The sequence below is a fragment of the Helianthus annuus genome, chromosome 11 (genome assembly GCF_002127325.2).
Source record: "Helianthus annuus cultivar XRQ/B chromosome 11, HanXRQr2.0-SUNRISE, whole genome shotgun sequence".
NCBI classification, from domain to species: Eukaryota; Viridiplantae; Streptophyta; class Magnoliopsida; order Asterales; family Asteraceae; genus Helianthus; species Helianthus annuus.
Genome location: NC_035443.2, coordinates 30593094 through 30612160, shown reverse-complemented (window position 1 = coordinate 30612160; position 19067 = coordinate 30593094). Strand labels below are relative to the sequence as shown.

The 19067-nt window shown below is 40.6% G+C and overlaps 2 protein-coding genes across 3 annotated transcripts; one reads left to right on the top strand and one right to left on the bottom strand.

Moving 5' to 3' along the window:
• Positions 1-1813: 1813 nt before the first annotated feature.
• LOC110888008 lies at positions 1814-2596 on the bottom strand. Its single transcript, XM_022135556.1, has 2 exons — positions 2314-2596; positions 1814-2241 (listed from the first exon to the last, which is right to left on the bottom strand). The coding sequence occupies exons 1-2, from the start codon at positions 2594-2596 to the stop codon at positions 1814-1816; spliced, it is 711 nt and encodes a 236-aa protein (XP_021991248.1).
• Positions 2597-5886: 3290 nt separating this feature from the next.
• LOC110889951 (chitin-inducible gibberellin-responsive protein 1) lies at positions 5887-8674 on the top strand. 2 transcript variants are annotated; one of them, XM_022137519.2, is made up of 2 exons: positions 5887-6009; positions 6886-8674. In XM_022137519.2, exon 2 carries the CDS (start codon positions 7019-7021, stop codon positions 8543-8545), a length of 1527 nt encoding a protein of 508 aa, XP_021993211.1. In that variant the 5' UTR covers positions 5887-6009; positions 6886-7018; the 3' UTR covers positions 8546-8674. The 2 variants fall into 2 exon arrangements, with proteins under 2 accessions (XP_021993211.1, XP_035835584.1); XM_035979691.1 differs by lacking the exon at positions 5887-6009 and having other exon boundaries at positions 7048-7187; positions 7268-8674.
• The last annotated feature ends 10393 nt before the right edge of the window (positions 8675-19067 follow it).

The following is a 19067-nucleotide window of genomic DNA, read 5'->3' as shown; positions in this document are numbered from 1 at the left end:
TAGAAAGCAAACGAGCTTACTATCATGTGGTTAACAGTGTGTGTACTTCTTGATCTTACTATCAAAATACATGGAACACACAAGAAACCTTTGAAACTTCATTTAATGACATTAAGACAGTTTAAATGTGGTCAAATGAAATTACACTCATTTAATGACATTCATTACAATTAAACATGTTTAGTCTGAAAAATCATCTCGACCTCTGGCTGTTGTGACCAATGTTTAGTTTTAAGCTCAATAGGCAAACTTTTTTTTTCCCAAACTAGATGGTATTTTTCATTTGGTTTATTTTGTATTTACTTTTTATATTACTAAAAATGGAGAATTACATATATCCTCCTATTTTGAAACCTAACTACATATAGATCCAACCTAGAATTTAAATTACATGTTTCCCTTTCTTTCACAGAATTTTACATTATGACAAAAATACCCTTGGAATCCTATTGCCACTCCAGAATCCAAAAACGTCTGTCGCTTCTTCATCGTTAACCTCCATTGCCATTCAAATTCATCTTCCCACCTATGCACATCCAAAACTCTTTGCTTACAAACATTCCTAATTTCAATCCTCAAATCGCACTTCAAAACACCAAATTTTTCTGTCAATTTCAAAACCAATTACTGTAGGCCCAGACGGTTCAAACAATCGTATCAACCAACACGAACACGAGATATTGGGGGGACAAACCCACGACTCTTTCTATTCAATCAAATAAACTCACGAACTTACAAAGAAAGATGGACAAATAAAACAATAACCTATACCCCTATTTATAGTACTACTAAACTTGCTCTCCAAGATATTAAACCTTTCCTAAACCAATTACTAAACTTTCTCTCCAACAAATTGAACCTTTCCTAAACCAATTACAATAGCAATTACCTAAAATAAACCAAACTTCAATAAAACATATTAAATAAATCCTCAACTTTACTAATTATTCAAGATTAACCTTCATTCACCCCTTTAATCTTGACTTGTTTTTCTTCTTGCCTTTGTTCCTCCTTTTCAAGTGCCTATAGCATACCTGTTTCATTGGTTCTTCAAACTTTGCATTCGTTCCTTCAGTATTTAACTTTGAATCCACATTGCTACTTTCTTTCTTAACTTGCTTCTTCTCTTCAACTCGTTCTTGACCAATACTTTCATGAACTCCAAACAAATCCTTTGGAATCGTTCCAAACCGAATTTCTCTTACTTTCATAATCGCTTTCACATCAGGACTTTCTTTCTTTTCATCTTCACAGTTGTTAGAATTACAACATACCTGAAGCTTGATGTTGTACATTCTATTCAGATTTCTCTAAACCTTCATCAACAGTCTTCCTTTCTGATCATGTAGCCTTAACATCCCATTGGCTATTTCAATCTTGCAACCTTCTTCATCTAACTGTCCCAAACTAAGAAGATTGGTTTTCAACTTAGGCATGTAGAAAACATCACAAAAACATTTTCTTTTCGCCATTCTTACTTACCACGGTTACATTCCCTTTACCTTTGATTTCAATTAAAGATCCATCACCAAATGTTACTTGACCCGAAACTTATTCATCCAAGGTAGTGAAAAACTCTTTCTTTCCTAACATGTGATGACTTGCACCACTGTCTAAATACCACATTCCTTCTTCATTCTTTTCAAAAACACCAGGGATAACCCTTTCTTCATTCAAACTTACTTTCTTTGTCGAACAAACTGCCATGAACAAAGATGGATCGATATCATGTACATCTTCTGTCTTTGTCAGATTCGCTTCTTTTTTCCTTTTGCTTGGTGCTTTACATTCGCTCGAGTAGTTCCCAATCTTATCACCTCAAGTTCTTTCTTCTGTCTTGCCATTCTTCAGGGTTCTTTCTCTGATCTTCACCCTGTTCATCATTCTTATTTTCACATTCATTATTCCATCTTGGATTCCCTCTTCCACGTTCGTTGTATCTTCCACGTCCTCTACCACGTCCTTGGTAGTTTTCAACTTTCTTTTCATTATGGGTGAACAGAAGCTGACTTTGGGATGAACTTTCATTCAAATTTTTGAACTTGTTTCTTTCTTCATATGCCTTCAAACGTCCAACCACATCTTCAAACGCCATTTTTTCGATATCTGCGAATTGCTCGATCGAAGAAACAATAGGTAAATATCTATCAGGCATAGAGTTCAAGAATTTTCTCACCACAACCTCTTCTTTGAGGGTTGCTCCCAAGCTCTTGTACTTTGACTGCACTCCACCCAGCTTCGCTACATATTCATCAATACTTTCTATCTCACTAATCTTCAATCCATCTAACTAGCTTCTTAGCATTTGAATACGAGCTTTCTGCCTTCTTTCTGCACCAAGATAACGAACTCTTAGCGCTTCCCAAACATCTTTCGGTTCTGAATACTTAGCCATCTGAAGCATCATGTCTTCAGGTAGGGTTTGGAAGACGACACCTAAGGCCATAAACTTCTTTCTTTCTTCAATTCCCGATCCTTTTTCTTTACCAATCGCATCTTGCAAACTGTTTGCTCCCAAAACAACTTTCATCATAACCGACCATGCTGCGTAGTTGGTCGAAGTTAACTTTGGGCCCTGCAAAACAAAATCACCCATCGATTCTTTCACTGTTCATGAGTTCCCTTCTTTATCGCCAGCCATGATCTACTTTTGGATTTCTTTTCTGCGTACAAACGAATCTTGGCACTAACTCCTTCCTTGCAGTCGGCGAGACCAAGCAAGAATAAAGTTGGGCTATTTTTTTCTTCAATCAATCACCGAGTTTGACAGTTATGGATGTGTACGACTAACCTCCAATCGATTACCTCTTCTCTTTCTATCGTGTTCTTTCGTGATGTGTAATGACCCGTAGCTCTGATACCAATTGTTGGCCTAGTCGGTTCAAACAATCGTATCAACAAACACGAACATGAGATATTGGGGGGGGGGGACAAACCCACGACTCTTTCTATTCAATCAAACAAACTTATGAACTTATAAAGAAAGATGGACAAATAAAACAATAATCTAGACCCCTATTTATAGTACTACTAAACTTGCTCTCCAAGATATTAAATCTTTCCTAAACCAATTACTAAACTTTCTCTCAAAGACATTGAACCTTTCCTAAATCAATTACAATACCAATTACCTAAAATAAACCAAACTTTAATAAAACATATTAAATAATTCCTCAACTTTACTAATTATTCAAGATTAACCTTCAATTACTTGAATCTTCGATCCACTTCCTCGGCATACAAAACAATTTAAGTTAATGAAACCCTATATTCAGATTTATCAGAAATTGAAAGGAATTACAAAATGACGACGTCGATGAAGAAGAAGGAGAAGATAACGCATCGGAATCGCCGGAAGCCGGGAAGCTTTACGCTAGAAGCTTGCTGGTGATTACTTGTGCAGAATTTCCTTTTGTGATTCTAACATCCATGTTCAGTTTTTGTTTCCCTTTTTGTGTGTTAGCGATCCAGTTTCTATTCGAACATAATATTTGTTTTAAAGATTGTTGCTTCATAATGAATAGGTTTTAGTAGGATGTATAAAATAACTGATTGGCTTTTCCAACAAGTTTGTGTTTTGAAAAAGAAAATTGTACAAACTAAAAAAAAAGTAAAAAATAATGAAAAAAACTAGTTAAAATATGTAAATTTGAAAAATTTTAGGTTCAGTAAAAAATGGCAAAATAGTCATTCTCTAATATATTTTAATATAATAAATCAAAATGGCTTTATTTGATATTTTTAGGTTTTAGAAAGGGGATATATGTAAATTAAATTTTGAACCGGGTATATATATAATTTATTAAGTTTGTAGGGGAATATATGTAATTGTCCCTACTAAAAAAGTATAATAATAACAAATTGTAGGTAAACCCTCATTGCGAGGCCCTTTCTATGTCTTTTGATTGAACAAGTTGTAGAAGCAAGTGGTAATCAATTTAGAGCTTTCAATTAGGGGAGCAAATTTATTAAACCATAATACGAAATTTGTGGGTTTGGATATAGTCTTAACGGGATCGGATCGGATTGACCCATTGAAGAAACACTGGTTCTATCCGCTTAGCTCTAGAACCAAGGAAGTGGTCTCGACAAGGTGGTTAATCCTTAGTCTCTTCTAATCAATGACTGATGATGTCCTGAGAGTAATCTGCAAAACAAAAACACCGTGAAACTCGTTACAAGGAGGAGAGGTGGTGGGTGGGGGTTCTCCTTGTAACCACCCTGCGGGATGAGAATAAGTATTCGTTTAAGGATAGTAAATGAGTGTGTTAATTGTAAGAGAGTAAGAGAGTTGATTCTTAAACCTTTGGAGGAGTCTGTTATTTATAGCTGGAGGAAGAAGGAGAGAAGGATTGTGGGCTGATGGGCCTTAGCAAAACTGTTGTTATCGAAGAATACCCACTTGGTCCCCACTGGCAAGATAGGTAGTATATGCAGAGATGGCGGTGACATGGCGCAATGTGATTGATTGGGCAATCACGTTGCGCCATGTCACCGCCATCTCTGCATATACTACCTATCTTGCCAGAGGGGACCAAGTGGGTATTCTTCGACAACAATAGTTTTGCTAAGGCCAATCAGCCCACGTCATCGCTCAAGTGTACCTTCAGTCGGGCCTGCCATCATCCGTTAGTGGAGATTGTGTGACTACATCTAACGACGACTGATTGGTGCCACATATTCGTCTTTTTCGTACTTGTTGTCCCCTACACGATTACTCCATCGTGAGAGGTGTAATTGCAGAGTCTGCTGCAACCTGATTGGTTGCATGCTGCTGTCCAGCTGTACTGCATGTCGTTTACGTGAGCTGTCTTCCTACACGTGCGTATGTGTTCCTATTCAGGAAAAACTCTAACATCGGATGAGTGTTTATTAATTGTGGGTATGATCGTGTACGTGTGTGGCTATGCGCGCCATTTGGGACCATACCCCTTCCCCTTTTAACCCACATATATTTTATTTCACTTTTTTTACAAATTTCGTTCCATGTCATAAACTAAAATGTTGGGTATTTTAGTCATTTCACACCCACTTAACACCAAAATCTAACCCCCATCCGTTTCAGGGACTATCCGAGAACGAATTTGCAAAACTTGAGGACTATAGCTGTAATTTAAAAATGTAGGGACTATAGGTGAAATCTGGGCAAACCACATGGACTATCCGGACACTTTTCTCGAAAAATATTAGGATAGCCAATGTAACATGTAACAGTTATAGGGTATGTTTGGCAAAAGTAGCTGGTGAGTGATAGCTGGAAGCTGGTAGCTGATAGCTGTAGCTGATAGCTAGTAGCTGTAACTTTTTAGATATATTTGATGTTTGGCAGAAGAGTTGGAGCTTTTAATAAAATGTATAAAATGACCAAAATGGACATAACTGAAAATTTAAAAAACTTGTGCATTAAAAAGTTCATTATCTTTAGAGGATAAAATAGTCATTTTTTCCCTAAAAGCTTGTAGCTTCTTCTAAACGCTACTAGTAGAAGCGTTTAACCAAAAGCTTCAAGCTCCTAACCTAAAAGCTTCAAGCTGCTTCAACCAAACAAGACTTTTTATTTAGTAGCTTTTTCTTAAAAGCTATAAGCTCCTAAAAACTTCTAAAAGCTCCATGCCAAACATATCCTATAATATAGAGACTAAATATACTAATCATAAACTTAAATTAGTTTATAGTCTAAAAGGAACGTGTAGAACGTTCTATCTGGTCGCACGGTTAGAGTACAAATGTAGAATCAAATATAAAAATCAATAGAGTCTGAAACAGGCAACGGTCGGTGGAGGGTCCGTTACTTTGATTGATGTTAACAAGACGCTGTCAATGACGTCACCCCTAACGGTTCCGTTAGCTTCCGTCATCTCTCAGCGTATATAAGACCCCCTGCCGCTTGTTTTACAAATTCTCCTGAAGCTTCATACACGACCCAAAAAATAAAATAAAAAAACAAATATAATTTTATAATCATATGATCTTATCTTTCAGCTCTTGTAATCTTTCTTCTTGTTGAAGGTACGCACATGAACTTTTCTTGTGAAATTTGATTCTGATCGAAGCTCTGCAGCTGTTCTTTCTTGCAAAATCAATAGTTTTTTTTAATGATTTAGTTCAAATTTGTTTATTGTTATTACCTGCATATTGAAATGCTCAAATGGAATAAATTTGTATGATTTTTCTGCCATCAGAATATAGGTTTTTAGGTTTGTCTGTAAGGTGTTTGTTGAAATGCTTGAGAGAAGAAAGTTTTGTTTTTTTTAAAGATTTAGTTCAAAATTTGTTTATTATTATTACCTGCAGATTGCATATTGAAATGATCAAATGGAATAAATTTATATGTTCTTTCTGCCATCATAATATAAGTTTTTAGGTTTGTCCATAAGGTGTTTGTTAAAATGCTTGAGAGAAGAAAGCTCTGTTTTTTTTTTTTTTTTTTCATTTTTAAATATTTGTTTTTTAGTTTTTTTATATCGTTGAATAAATCGAGTCAAAGAGTTGATTTTTATTAGATTTGGTTGATGGGTTGAGTTTTTTATTTATTTTTTATTTTTATTAAAGGCTTTGATTATATCTACACACCTTAGTTGATATCTGTTTTTATGGTTAATTACTTCAAATTTGTGGTAGACTAATTAGTTTGGTTCTTTCCCAATCTTTCATGAGATCTTTAGAGCTCTTACGGGTATTGATCTTTATTCTGAGAAGTATATTTCGATTAAATACGTCTCGTTTAAGTGTTAAATCGGCATATGATTTGTAGCTATGTGTGAGTAACTTATAGAGTATTGTAGTATTGGCAGCTGCCCTGTTGTTCTGATGGTTGTTTGATTCATCAAACAATATTGTTAATCAAGTATGTAACAATATTCATTCATTGCATTTATATTGCAGGCTTATTTATTTATAAACTTGTGAAGTCAGACATACACAGCCATAGACCCTGCAGTTATTCTTTGGTCAACAAAACAATACTAACCTTCAAAACAAGCAAATGATGTACATCATCTGATGGTTATCATATAGCATGGGATCAGAACAGTTTTACGCTTATAGATTTACTGGTCAACCGTCAACTTACTCCTCGCCCAACAAAAAACTCCCCGTGGCGTCCACGTTAATCGAAAAGTTTGAAGTACGAAACTCTCCCAACTGTCCTTTTTCGAACCCGTTCGATTCCGAAACATTGAGCTCAGGTGCTAGTCCTTCTTCCTTTGAAGTTTGTACCTCTTTTAACCAATCGGAGAGTATTCACTGCATGAAAAACGCTCTTCAGGATATAGAAACGACGCTGATGGCTTCAGATGAGGGGCCCTCTGGTCATACCAAGTGGCCGCAACAGTGGACCCACGAACCCGCCGGTTCAAACATGGTCCAACCGCAAGCAGTATATGGCCCGAGATATGGCCTATCTGGTAACAATGATAGTAATATCAATCTAAAGCAGTTGCTCATTGCATGTGCGAGTGCTCTAGCTGGGAACAAGATTCACGAGTTTGAGAATTTAGTCGAACGCGCACGCGCTTTGGTTTCCATTACCGGTGACCCGATTCAGAGGCTCGGTGCGTATATGGTGGAAGGGTTGGTGGCTAGAAGGGAGTTATCGGGTAGTTACATTTATCAGGCTCTTAAATGTCGCGAGCCCGTAGGGGAAGATTTACTTTCGTACATGCATATATTATACGAAGTATGCCCGTATTTGAAATTCGGGTATATGGCTGCAAACGGTGCGATAGCAGAAGCTTGCAGAAGTGAAGACCGGATCCACATCATTGACTTCCAAATCGGTCAAGGGACCCAATGGATGACTCTTTTGCAAGCCCTTGCCGCTCGACCTGGCGGCCCGCCACATGTTCGGATCACGGGGATCGACGATCCGGTCTCGAAATACGCGCGTGGGGACAGTTTGGATTTAGTTGGAAACCGGTTAGAATTTCTTTCGGAAAAGTTCAAAATTCCAATCGAGTTTCATTCGCTTCCGGTTTACGCCCCGTTTGTGACCAAAGAAATGCTCGACGTTCGACCTGACGAAGCCCTCGCGGTTAATTTCCCGTTTCAACTCCACCACATGCCTGATGAAAGCGTCGATGTGAATAACCCGCGCGACGAGCTGTTACGAATGGTGAAGTCTCTTTCACCGAAAGTGGTAACGTTAATCGAACAAGAATCGAACACAAATACCGCCGCTTTCTTTCCGAGATTCTTGGAAGCGTTGGATTTTTACTCGGCGATATTCGAGTCGCTGGATGCAACTTTAGCGCGGGATCGAAAAGACAGAATAAACGTGGAACAACATTGTTTGGCTCGTGATATAGTGAATGTTATCGCGTGTGAGGGTAAGGAGAGAGTGGAACGACATGAGTTGTTTAGAAAATGGAGGTCGAGGTTAACTATGGCGGGGTTCAAGCAGTCTCCGTTGAGCGGTTATGTGAATTCGGTTATAGGGAATTTGCTCAAGTGTTACTCTGGGCATTATACTTTGGTGGAGAAAGATGGAGCTTTGTTAATGGGATGGAAAGATAGGGATCTTATGTCAGCATCTGCTTGGCATTGAGAGTTGAAAGACATAGGGTTTTAGTGTAACACATGATTCTAAAATAAGATTCTTAGTTGTATACATATTTGTTTTTGGTAGAGTTGTATGGATGTAGAGTTCAGTTTATGTTTTTTGCTTTGTTGTTCATGTTCCCTTTTGGACTTTATAGGTTTTACAGTAGTATTTATTAATCACATACATGCATCAATTTTTTACCCAAGTGTTTTGCAACCTAATTTAAGTGTGTTTTACACATAACCAGAATTGATTATAACGCGGGGCCAGTTTTTAAATATGATTTGAGCGTACGGATTTTTTTTTTTTTTTTTTTTTTTTTGCAATTGTCTTCAAATAATGAGCGATTACATTCACAACCCTTTAGATACTTCTAAAGTTGTTTGAGAAATTAGTTGTGGTTGAATCTCATGATGTAGTAATACGGTTGAACCTACATCTTACCGCAATTTTGTATTTATTAATCGTAGTTCGATCTCATGGATTGTTTCAAATCGAACTTTTCAATTAATTATAGGCTTTAAGTAAATATACACACGACACAAATACTATTCATATGACTTCATAAAAATTAATTCTATATATTATTCATTTTAATTTATTTTGAATTATAAAATAAGGATGTTATCTTAAAATATATAATTAATTAAATAAATATAGAAATCATGAAAATTACAACAATATTAATTTAGATTTTTCATGTCAAATATGTATTAATTAATGAGATAACATCACATTATATATGATTAGATAAGATTATGTTTGTGAGTCACTTACATGTCAATATAATTTTACACTAGCTAACAACTTCTTCAATTATATATATAATAATAAGTGTTTTAATACCTAATTATAGCCATTACTATCTCTTTAAGCAACTTTAACTTTATCACGTGATTTCATTTGTTATCTTTCATTATTCATTATCATAAAAAACCACGTGGGGATGGTCACTAGGTCATCAAAATCCTACATGGTTAGACCAGGTGTATTGGGTAGACCGGAATGCACACTACATCTGACCAAGTAAAAAAAAAAATCACCGTCGTCGTTTGCATTGTTTCACTCTGTAAATAAAGTGAGTTCTTCCTTGATTATGTACAACTACAATAGTAGTTTAATATGATATATAAAACAAGAAAAGAGTCCCTCCAAAACTTGGTGCATTGTTTTTCTGTTTCTGAGTTTACTTTTGATCAAATTGTGACCAACAAGCAAATAGTCTAAGGAATTAAGCAGTTTAATAAAATATGGGCTTCAACTTTAAAACCAATTGGTTTAGAATTCACCCAAATAAATGGACTACACTTCTATATCAACGGGCTTCACTCTGGGCTGCAAATTAAAAAGCAAAATCTTCCAGCATGTTAAACATAGATAACTACGGTTTAGTTATCAATGTTTTAAGTATTCAACACTTGAAACTTTATGATTGTGACAATTAGTCCGTTTTAGGCTTTTAGCTTGTTTCCACCTTAAACTTCTTTTTTCAAAGTAGTGAAAACGGACATGCATGATCTCATCGGAGCTTGGAGGCTAGATCTTCAAACCACCATTTGCAACCTACCGTCACTGGAGAGAATCTATTAGGTCGTCAGAGAACGGTGTTGAAACCCAACTACCGCCGTCGCCAGCGTCTGCTTCCCGCTGGTGTACCTTCTCCACCCTTCTTTTTCCGATTACCTTTCTCTTTCTTTCGTGATCGACTTTCGTTTCTCTATTATCTCTATACATGTTTCTTTTATGTGAATCATAATTAAAAGTGTATATGCTTTTTAATATATAAGGGGGGACGGTACGATTGCGGGGAGTGGGATTGGGGAGGGGGGTTGCCGATCGGTGAATCATTTCCGGTGGTGGATTGGTGAGTGGGGAGTAGGAAAGGAGTGGAATTGGTGACTATTCACCGAAGTTGAAGAAGAAGGGATGGAGGAGAGAGAGAGAGAGAGGGGAGAGAGAACCAATCAAATTTTTTATTTTTTTTAATTGAGTGGGTGTTTGAATCATATCTGGTGTTTGAGTAGAAAATGGGGAGTGACGGGGGGGGGGGGGGAGCTGACATGGCATGAGATTATTGGGTAGAGAAAACTCAAACACCCTAAAGTGTTTGAATCATACTCTCCACCCTAAAGACAGAGATAGGAAAGACAACGGTAAAGAATAGATCATGAGAGCTGCAGAGAAATACAGGTGTTGTCATGCAACCGTAAGATCAAAACAGACGACCCAGATCTTGAAGATCACTATTCATTAAGTTTGTGCTTTAATATAGAGAAAGAGAGGTGTTGTCATGCAACCGTAAGATCAAAACAGACAGTGGCGAAGCTTGACCCGAATAACCGGGGGGGGGGGGGGGTCGAAAACGTATATACCCAAAAATTTCTACAGAACCGGGGGGTCGAAAACGTATATATCCAAATATTTCTATACGAAAGTTACATATATAACACTACTGAGCGAAAAGTTCGGGGGGTCGGGCGCCTCCGCGGCAACCTTCTAAGCTACGCCCATGAAAACAGACAGCCTAGATCTTGAAGATCACTATTCATTAAGTTTGTGCTTTAATATAGATGTAAAGTGTAATGTAATATAATGTAATGTAATGTAATGTAAGATCAAAACAGACGACCCAGATCTTGAAGATCACTGCTCATTAAGTTTGTGCTTTAATGTAATGTAATGTAATATATTTTTATCAAAATAATAATGATAGTAATATGACACGATTGAGGTGCAATACTACGTATGTAAAAATCACCGATGAGGTAGTAGCGTCGAGATAACTTCTTCTCTGATAGGCTTCGAATGGGCGTAGCAACTCCACCAAGCGTGGTGACCCATGCGCTGATGATCAGCGTGAACCAGACCATGCTAGACTTTTATTTATATTCTATTGATATGGGTCGTCATTCGAAATTCTGGGGGCCTCGGGGGTCATGTGCGAGTAGAAACAATGGCCCCCTAAACTTATTATAAACTTATAATTGGGGTACAAACATATAGGTTATTGGTTTGGTTCATTATGTTACCGGCTGTCACACCCCAACCGATGGCGGAAATATCGGGGCGCGACACTAAGCGAAACAGATTGTCCAGAAGTTTCCATAACAACTATATATTTACCAGATATTTAAAGCAACATATCCCATAGCATGTCATAAATGATAATACAATTATTACAGAAAGATCTAGTCAAATTGTTCTGTTCCGACAACTCAGATTCTTATTACAGACAATTGTTTATTGTTGACCTAGGTCTTTCCTAACCTCGATTTCACACCACCGAAAGCAATTAAGCATCCTAAGCACCTGTCACATACGTTAAAGTAAAAGTCAATACACATAGTGTAAAGGCGAGCATATAAGTTTGATAATAGCATATAGAGTTCGAAAGCGTTACGCATAACCAGCACGTACATAGAGTGAAATGAGGCATGTTAGTTATCGACATGAACCTATCGATACCAATGACTGCGGGTTGACTGCCCAAGGCAGTTCGCGATACACACTCACCACTGTGAGCCATGTAGGTAATTGTCCTTAACAACCCCCGAGTGAACGGGTGCTGAGTCCAAACTAATAGTACTATCGTTGCTAAGGCAGGTAGACAACATTCCAAGTGTAAACATAACAAACAAGCATTCATTAAGTAACGTATACATGCGGTAACGGTTAGCGTTTAAAGTATTGCGTAGTGTGTTCGAGGTGATTTAGCATAAGTAACGTATGTAACACCCAAAAGTGAGTAAAGCAAAAAAAGGATCGAGTATACTCACAGAGATTGATGGATTGAAGGGAGTGCTAGAGAGTAGGGTTAGCCTGAACAGATCGATAGCATAACAATAAGCGACGCGCAAAACGATGCAAAGTACAAGTGAGTAGGACAGCAGTTCGTTCAGATGGTAATCCGATCGGACAGCCAGTCGTGATAGTGGTAGTCCGTTCGGACGGTCGTCCGGTCGGATGGCCGTTCGAGTGGATTGTTTCTTCCTTTGGGAAGGATGTGTTTGTGCATGATGACTTGACTTTTGAAGTTTTTGTTGTAGCATTTTGAAAACATAGAAGTATCTCACCCTTTCAGGTCGGTCGATCGGAAGGTCGTTCGATCAGACGACAACCCGGTTGGTTGGATACTTTTATCGAGAACAAGTTCACAGCAGGTTGTCACTCGATCGGACGGTTGTTCGATCGGGTGGCATCCTTTGTGCATTGAACATGTTGAAAATTGTTTAAGTGTGGAAGTTTAAATGTTTTATGATTCGAATGGCAATTCGATCGGATGGTAGTCCGATCGGACAACAATTCGTTCAACATTCGAACCCCAAATGTTGGGAAAAATGATTAAGTGTGGGACCCAAGGTACAAGTCGTTCGGATTGGCCAGTCGTTCGGATTGGCTGTCCGTCCGTTCGGACAGCAGTCCGATCGGACGACACCCCGTCCTGGTCGTCCTGTTCGTCTTATACTTGGTTGTTTTGATTGTTTGTCGTTTTATCGACACGTTTTGATATCGTGTTAAGCAACAGAAACTTTGTCAATACTTTGGTACCCCTGATCGGACAGGAATCACCCAAATCCGATCAGTTTAACTGTTCAAGACGGTGTTCCATGTTTAACCCGAAATCGGTTAACCTCGTAGATAGAATCCAGATCTTGAACCAACACAACCACAAGAATGAGTAGTAAGTCGGCACAAGCTCCGATTATATCGGTTTTGAATGCATTGAGTGTAAAAGAGTTGAAAGAAAGTTGGAAAACCATATTTCAATCCCTTTTCATTGTGAATATGTTCAGATCTATGAAAGATCTTTGTTTGTTTATGTGGAAATCGGTTAGATCCAAGTTATTCTTGGTGGATTGAGGCCAAAACATGAAGTTCTTCAAGAACACATGATGATGTCATCCTAGAACACCTTGAATCTTGATGATTTCACGGTTAAAAGTTAAGATTCAAAAGATAGAAAGCTGTAGGAGTGCGTATGGATCAAGGAAGTACAAGATTTAGGACGAGATCTTACCGGGATTACGAGAAATCGGAGAAAAAGCAAGGTTAGAGCGCTGGTCGGACGTCAGTTGCCAAAAGTAGAAAGTTTGAAAGTGACAAGGGGTATTTATAGGGTTACCCAAAGTGGAAAGGAATGGAGAGGGGCTGGTCGATCGGTTAGGCCGTCTGATCGGACAGCTGGTCGATCGTTCGAGCGGCTGTTCGATCGGCCGGTCTCCTGGTCGATCGGCCTTCTGATTCGTGTGTTCGGTGCGACGACTTTTGCCGTTTCGATTTCGATTGCGAGCATTTGCGATGCGAGAGAGTTTCCTAGTCAAATTACTTTTAATCCCAACTACTATATCAACATACAAGCTTCCTTATTTCGTTTTCGTTTAGCGTTTGCGATTCGATTGCGATTGAGTTCGATTGCGATTTGATTGGATTGATTACCATAACATAAATAAATAAACATGCACAAGTAACACATAAGGCACACACACACGTATAACAGTAACCAAAATGCGTAATTCGAGTTGCGAGTGCGATTGCGATAGCGATAAAGCGATCAGTGATGCGATAAATGTCGAATAAACCTCGATTATTAATGAATACTCCACATAATACAACTAACGTTAAGCATAAACTAGACTAACTACGTGTCAAAGAAGCCAAAACAGGAATTGAGCAGGGAGTGACAGATCGCAACTTGCAATCTTGTCTCCCTTTGACTTTAATCTTGACTTTGACTTTGACTTTCGAAACACGGGGTGTTACAGCCTCCCCTAGTTGAGGGAATTTCGTCCCGAAATTAGGCCGAAGCCGTAACAAGCAACTGCGGGTACTTCGCCTTCATGTCGCTTTCGAGTTCCCAAGTGAACTCTGCGCCTCGTTTGCCTTCCCATCGAACTTTCACAATAGGAATGCGCGAGCGTCTGAGCTGCTTGGTTTGGCGATCCATGATTTCGACAGGCTTCTCCACGAAGTGTAGTGTTTCGTTTATTTGGAGTCATCAGGAGGTACAATTAAATCATGCTCAGCCAGGCACTTTCGGAGGTTCGAAACATGGAAAGTCGGGTGAACGTTACTCAGTTCCTCCGGTAGTTCGAGTCTGTAGGCGACTTTTCTGATCCTTTCCAGAATTTTAAAAGGTCCAACATATCGAGGCACGAGTTTCCCTTTCTTACCGAATCGGACCACACCTTTCCAAAGTGATACCTTTAGGAGTACGTAGTCGCCAACGTTAAATTCAAGGGGCTTGCGTCGTCTATCGGCGTAACTTTTCTGACGACTCCGAGCTTTCAGCAGGTTGTCTCGAATTTGGAGGATTTTGTCAGTCGTTTCTTGCAGTAGCTCAGGACCGGTTAATTGCGAGTGCTCGATCTCGTGCCACACGATAGGCGATTGACATCGTCTTCCATATAAAGCCTCAAATGGTGCCATTTGGATGCTGGAATGATAACTGTTATTGTACGAGAATTCGACTAACAGCAGGTAAGTGTCCCAATTACCACCGAAATCTATGACACACGAACGGAGCATGTCTTCAAGGGTACGAATCGTTCTTTCCGTCTGACCGTCGGTTTGAGGATAGAATGCGGTACTCAGATTAAGGGTAGTACTGAGAGCCGCTTGAAACGTTTCCCACAGTCGCGAGGTAAACCGAGCGTCATGGTCAGAGATGATGTCGCGAGGTGTCCCATGATTACAAATGATCTCCTCGGTGTAGATTCGGGCTAATCGTTCTACCTTGTAGTCTTCTCATATCGGTAGAAAGTGAGCAGATTTGGTCAAACGGTCAACGACAACCCAGATGCTATCGTGACCTGTTGACGTGCGCGGGAGCTTGGTTATGAAGTCCATAGCTATGCTTTCCCACTTCCACACGGGTATCGGCGGTTGTTCGAGCAAGCCAGAGGGTCTTTGGTATTCAGCCTTGACTTTTGAGTATGTCAGGCACTTTCCAACGTAGAGGGCGATATCTCTCTTCATGCCCAGCCACCAGTACTTGTAGCGAAGGTCCTGGTACATTTTATTGGCTCCGGAATGAATAGAATACCGGGATTTATGGGCTTCGTCCATCAGAATTTGTTGCAAATCATTCCGCTTAGGGATCCAAATTCGGTCCAGATAGTGGAATATCCCATTCGATTTATTAACAAGCTGGGCTCCATCGTGGTGAATCCTTTCCTTCTTCAAGGTGCGTTCATTAAAACACGCATGCTAGGCTTCGCGAATGAGGGTTTCGAGATGATGTTGGGCTGGAACATTGGGAATACTGTGTAGATAGCTTCGCCGGCTTAGAGCGTCGGCAATGACATTTGCTTTGCCTGGGTGATAGCGAATCTCATAGTCATAATCATTGAGAAGTTCTACCCATCGGCGTTGATGCATATTGAGTTCTTTCTGATCAAAGATATGTTGTAGACTCCTATGATCGGTGAAGATCGTACACTTGGTACCAAAAGGTAGTGTCGCCAAATCTTTAACGCAAAAACAACTGCGCCTAGCTCGAGGTCATGGGTTGTATAGTTCTTGTCGTCGATCTTGAGCTGGCGAGATGCGTACGCGATAACCTTGTCCCGTTGCATGAGAACACAACCAAGACCAAGGTTCGAGGCATCGCAATAGACGATGAAGTCGTCGTTTCCGTCGGGTAAGGTGAGGATAGAAGCATTGCAGAGCATATACTTAAGGGTTTGGAAAGCTGACTCTTGTTTGGTTCCCCAAACAAAAGGCTTGTCTTTATGAGTGAGAGCGGTAAGCGGCACAACGATCTTTGAGAATCCTTCGATAAATCGTTGATGATAGCCCGCCAATCCGAGAAAAGAACGGACTTCAGACGGGTTCTTCGGCGTAATCCAACTCTTAACTGCTTCAATCTTCGCGGGATCGACATGAATACCTTGACTATTGACAATGTGACTCAGAAACTGAACTTCCTCTAGCCAGAATTCACACTTGGAGAACTTGGCATAGAGTTGATTCCCCTGGAGTAGCTCGAGAACCAAACGTAGATGTTGCACATGTTCGGCCTTCGACTTGGAATAGATCAAGACGTCGTCGATGAACACGATGACGAAACGGTCGAGATAAGGTTTACACACTCGATTCATCAGATCCATGAAAACCGCGGGTGCGTTGGTTAAATCGAAAGGCATAACAATGAATTCATAATGGCCATAACGAGTGCGAAACGCGGTTTTGGGTATATCCTCCTCTTGAATGCGTAGCTGGTGATAGCCTGAGCGTAGATCGATCTTCGAGAAACATGTAGCACCTTGTAGCTGATCAAACAAATCATCAATGCGAGGCAGGGGATAGCGGTTCTTGATAGTCAACTTATTCAGTTCCCGATAGTCGATGCACATCCTGAACGAACCATCCTTCTTTTTAACGAAAAGGACTAGCGCGCCCCAAGGAGAGGTGCTCTGGCCAATGAAGCCTTTGTCAAGTAATTCCCGAAGCTGACTCGAGAGTTCACGCATTTCGGACGGTGTGAGTCGGTAAGGAGCTTTGGCAACAGGGTTGGCTCCAGGAATGAGGTCGATACGAAAGTCGATATCTCGACTTGGCGGAAGACAGGGAAGAACGTCAGGGAACACATTAGGGAATTCACGTACCACAGGAACGTCTTTCACTTCTGTCTTTCCTTTCTTTTCCTTCTCTGTTACCACAATGTTAGCCAAGAAAGCTCTGTATTCCCTGTGGAGATACTTGCTAGCTTGGACATAGGACATGAGTTTAAGACCTTTCGAAGCAGTTTCACCATAGACACATAGTAAATCACCATTCACGAGCGAGAATCGAATCATCTTATCGAAGCACACAACTTCAGCATGGTTTTCGCGAAGAAAGTCCATGCCTACTATGACGTTGAAACTTCCGAGTTGCATCAGGATAAGGTCGATTGGGAAGATGTGATTGTTGAGCTCAAGAGTACAATCACGAAGAACAGAATTAACAGCGACAGTTCTTCTGGTGGCGACTTCAACATCGAACGACGAAGGAAGATGGGAGCGCTTACGACTAAGAAGCTTCTCGAATTCAAATGACACAAAGCAGTTATCAGCTCCAGTATCAAACAAACATAATGCATAAATACCATTCACAAGGAACGTACCATTGACCACGTTGTTGTCAGTCTGGGCTTGGCGCACATTGATGTTGAAAGTTCTGGCGCGTGCGGCTTGCTGTTGCTGCTGAGGCTGTTGCTGCTGCTGAGGCTGCTGCTGCTGGGGCTCTTGTTTCACCACCCTGTTCGGGCACATGTTCGCAAAGTGGTTGGGATCACCATATGCGAAGCAGACTCGGGCGTTGACCGCGGATGCCTGAGACGCTTGTTGGCCTTGTGGGGCTGGGAGCAGAGCTTGATAAGCAGTGGCTTGAGCTGGCGCTTGACGGGGACCAGTACGGCAGTTAGCAGTGAAGTGGCCATACATGTGGCAGTGAGCACAGAAGCGACAGGCGAGACCCACCGGGTGATGATAAGAACATGTCGGGCAAGCAGGGTGGGGGCCTGTGTATGCACGCTTTGCAGGTGGTGCATAGGTAACTGGTGCTAGGCGGTGGTGAGATTGCTCCTGAGCCGGTATGGCTTGAAGTGGAGCAGCAGTGGTGGTGGCAGCACAGTTCTTGTTGCTGGAGCTGCTGTTGTTGTTCTTCTTCTTGCGGCGTGAGGATTTTGACGATTGAGCGGCGACGGTTTCAGCCGTTGGTGCGGCGGTGACTTGGTGCAGGTCCTTCGAAGTTTTATCCAAAAACCAGCTTTTACTCGCTTGTCGTTGATTTCGGCGGCAAGCAAGTAAGTTTCTTCAATCGTTGCTGGCTTTGCGGCATACACGAAATCTGCAACACAGTCGGGTACTTCTTGATTGTCATGTCGGGCGTCTTCACTTGATCGGGACAGATGATGCTGAGCTGCTTAAAGCGAGCAGTCAGGGCAGCGTGGTCACCTTCTTTCTGCTTAATGTGCCAGAACTCGTCCTCCAGCTTTTGGCGTTCATGGGGAGGGCAGAATTCGTCCATCATGATGGCCTTCAACTCTTCCCACGTCAGCTCATAGGCCGCATCATTTCCGCGTTTGTTTCTCTCGGCCGTCCACCAGTCTAGTGCACGGGACTGGAAGACACCGGTAGCGTTTAGAGTGCGGAGATTTTCCGGACATCCACTCTGGCGCAGAGTGACTTCGACGGAATCGAACCATTGAAACATAGCCGTCGGGCCATCTTCTCCAGTGAATTCCTTCGGACCGCAAGCCATGAACTGCTTGAAACTGAAAGCAGTCTTGGTAGCAACTTTAGGAGCTTCGGTTCTAGACTCCTCAGACGATTTGCTAACATTCTCGTAAATCTCACTCACGATCTGGGGTACAACCTTGACCACTTGTTTAGCGACGATAGCGGCAAGGAGTTTTTCCCTCTGTTCTTGGCGAGAGAGTCGTGGGTGACGGGGTCCAGATGATGGTCCAGTTGACATTGTCTTGAACAGACATCGTCATAGGTCTCAGACACGTCATAATCGAATCTCACCTCACACGTAT